Source organism: Dendrobium catenatum, unplaced genomic scaffold (genome assembly GCF_001605985.2).
Source record: "Dendrobium catenatum unplaced genomic scaffold, ASM160598v2 fragScaff_scaffold_1446, whole genome shotgun sequence".
Lineage (NCBI taxonomy): Eukaryota > Viridiplantae > Streptophyta > Magnoliopsida > Asparagales > Orchidaceae > Dendrobium > Dendrobium catenatum.
The window spans coordinates 949,057-951,275 of NW_021319908.1; the positions used below are offsets into that span (position 1 = coordinate 949,057).

General features: G+C 32.7%; 1 protein-coding gene across 1 annotated transcript in view; it reads left to right on the forward strand.

The window, feature by feature from the left end:
- Positions 1-1,248, forward strand: part of LOC110092458 (nuclear envelope-associated protein 2) — a 16,261-nt gene extending 15,013 nt beyond the window's left edge. Inside the window, exon 6 of the mRNA XM_020817014.2 lies at positions 896-1,248. Coding sequence (XP_020672673.1) covers positions 896-1,063 — 168 coding nt within the window. The 3' untranslated portion in view covers positions 1,064-1,248. The remainder of the gene's footprint in view (positions 1-895) is intronic.
- The last annotated feature ends 971 nt before the right edge of the window (positions 1,249-2,219 follow it).

Below are 2,219 nucleotides of genomic sequence, written 5' to 3' on the forward strand. Positions count from 1 at the left end.
TGTTAGACCGGTCCACTGGACCGGTCCAGCCGGTCCAGGCGGGACCGGTTCACGCCCGAATATCGCGAAACAGGCGATTTGTTCGCCTGGGCGGAGGCCGCGCGCACCGCACGCCTTGCGGGAGCCGAATAGGAAGCTTTTTTGGGGAAATTAAGAGGGGAATTTGAATGTAGGGACTGTTTAGGGATTTCCTTTTGATTTGTATGCATTAAATAGTAGATTTTCCTAGGGTTTGATCATCTTGAATTTGGCTGAAATTTGAGATCTGGTAGATTTAGGTTTTCTTAGGGCTCTAGCGGCGTCTAGAGATTTGGGAGAGATCGATCCTCCTCTCGAATTGAGGATCAATTGTATCTTGCTCTTTTATTCATCGTTTAAGTGGAATACAAGTCTTTTTCTTGAGTTTTCTCTCGTATTTTCCCGAACAAGTGCTGTTTTCCTACTGTAAACAGCAGAAATCTGCTGTTTTCCTGCTGTGGACAGCCATTTGGCTGCTGTTGGTTCGCCGATTTTGGATAGGTTGCTTGTGAATACAAGCACTTCCTATCAAATTCTTGATCCATCAGTTCGTGAACTTCATGTTATTATATCTTTAGTATTATGTAAACATGTAAAACTGAAGATCATTTTCAATCCCTTATTATTGGAGTTCATTTTTCATTTTTTAAATGAAGGGGTGTTTCAAAAATAGAAACTCATTTTCATGAATTTTTTACTGAATAACTGCAGTTCTGAAAGTGAATTTCACTCTCTTTACCAAATCAAATTAGCTTAGGAGTTAAAATTTTAAATGCAGTTATTTTAAAGCAGCTGTATCAAGTTTTACACACAATCTTCTCGAACCAAGATACAAAATTTTGAGTTTTTGACAAGATTCTCTTTGAATAATATGCAGATGGGAGAGAAGCGCGACATGGCACTCAGGGAGCTTAGAGAACAAATTGCATTAAGGCAACAGAAGGTAAAGAATTCAAATGAGAAACAAAACTTCTGGGAGAGTCCCATGTTCAAGGTTTTTGTCTCTATGTCAATGTTAGTTTTGGTTGCCGTTGCAAAACGTTAGATCGTTTTACCCCTCTATGAACTGTAGAATGTAGTTATCATGTACTATGTAGCCTTCCTAGTATCTTTTTTGTCTGCTTAAAATTATTTCTTTTGAGATATATTAGAACATATGTACTCTTCTATCTATTGCGTTTATTTTTATGGTGTAGTTGGCAGAAAGGGGTGGAGTCATGATTATTCTAATATTGTAGGTATTGTCTTATAGTTTGGTTTTTATCAAGTATATGAAGCATATTTCAAGTTCAACGTGATGAGATTTGGATTATATTTTTCTTGTATATATAAAAGATAAAAGCCTAGATTATAGTTTTGATTTTACATTAGAGAATGCTTTGCTACCTTTGTAAAATTTCACATATTTTTTAACACTTCAATTTTTGTTGTATTTTATGAGAAGATCATGCATGATCTAAAATTGCATTCTATAAATATGTTGATTATATGTTTATTTACTTATAAATTAAATATTTATTACCTCGTTACATGAATTTAGATTTGTAATTGATCTCGTTTTATCAATTGTATTCAGTCTAGTTTTAATTAATACAATTTTGACTATAAAACTATAGATTTACATGTGTAAAGGTATTTTTCTTTATTTTATCGTTTGGTTGACTGCATTTATTGTGTAATGCATTTCAATAATTGAAATATTTTGGTTAGATGAATTTTATATGTAATATAGTTTTTTTTTTTTTTTTTTAAAATTTAAAATTCATTTTTTATTTAAATTTGATGCATTTGAAAATAATTTTTAGATGTATTATAAATTTTTTTTATATTTGTTGCTGCAAATTGCTGCTGTAGTTGATTGCCATAGCTGTATTGTGTAGCCCATGGTTACGATATAGCATGATTCTAATTCGAGTATTATTATAAAACGGCTTAGTAAAATTTTTGCAAGGAGTTATGCTATGATTAATAAAAAAGAGTCCATCTATCTGTCCTAATAGCCAACGACAACCGCCCGTAAAATGCATGTAAAATCTAAACAGAAATAATCCAAGTCTTAGTACTTGAGCGAAAGAATTTTTTTTCTCATCAAATTGGAGCTTTAACTAAATCTCAACAAGTGAAAATACTCCGAGTCTTAACTATTTTTTAATAAACACCCAACGTAGGTGCCGTACTTTACATTTCCCCTTTCATTTGAA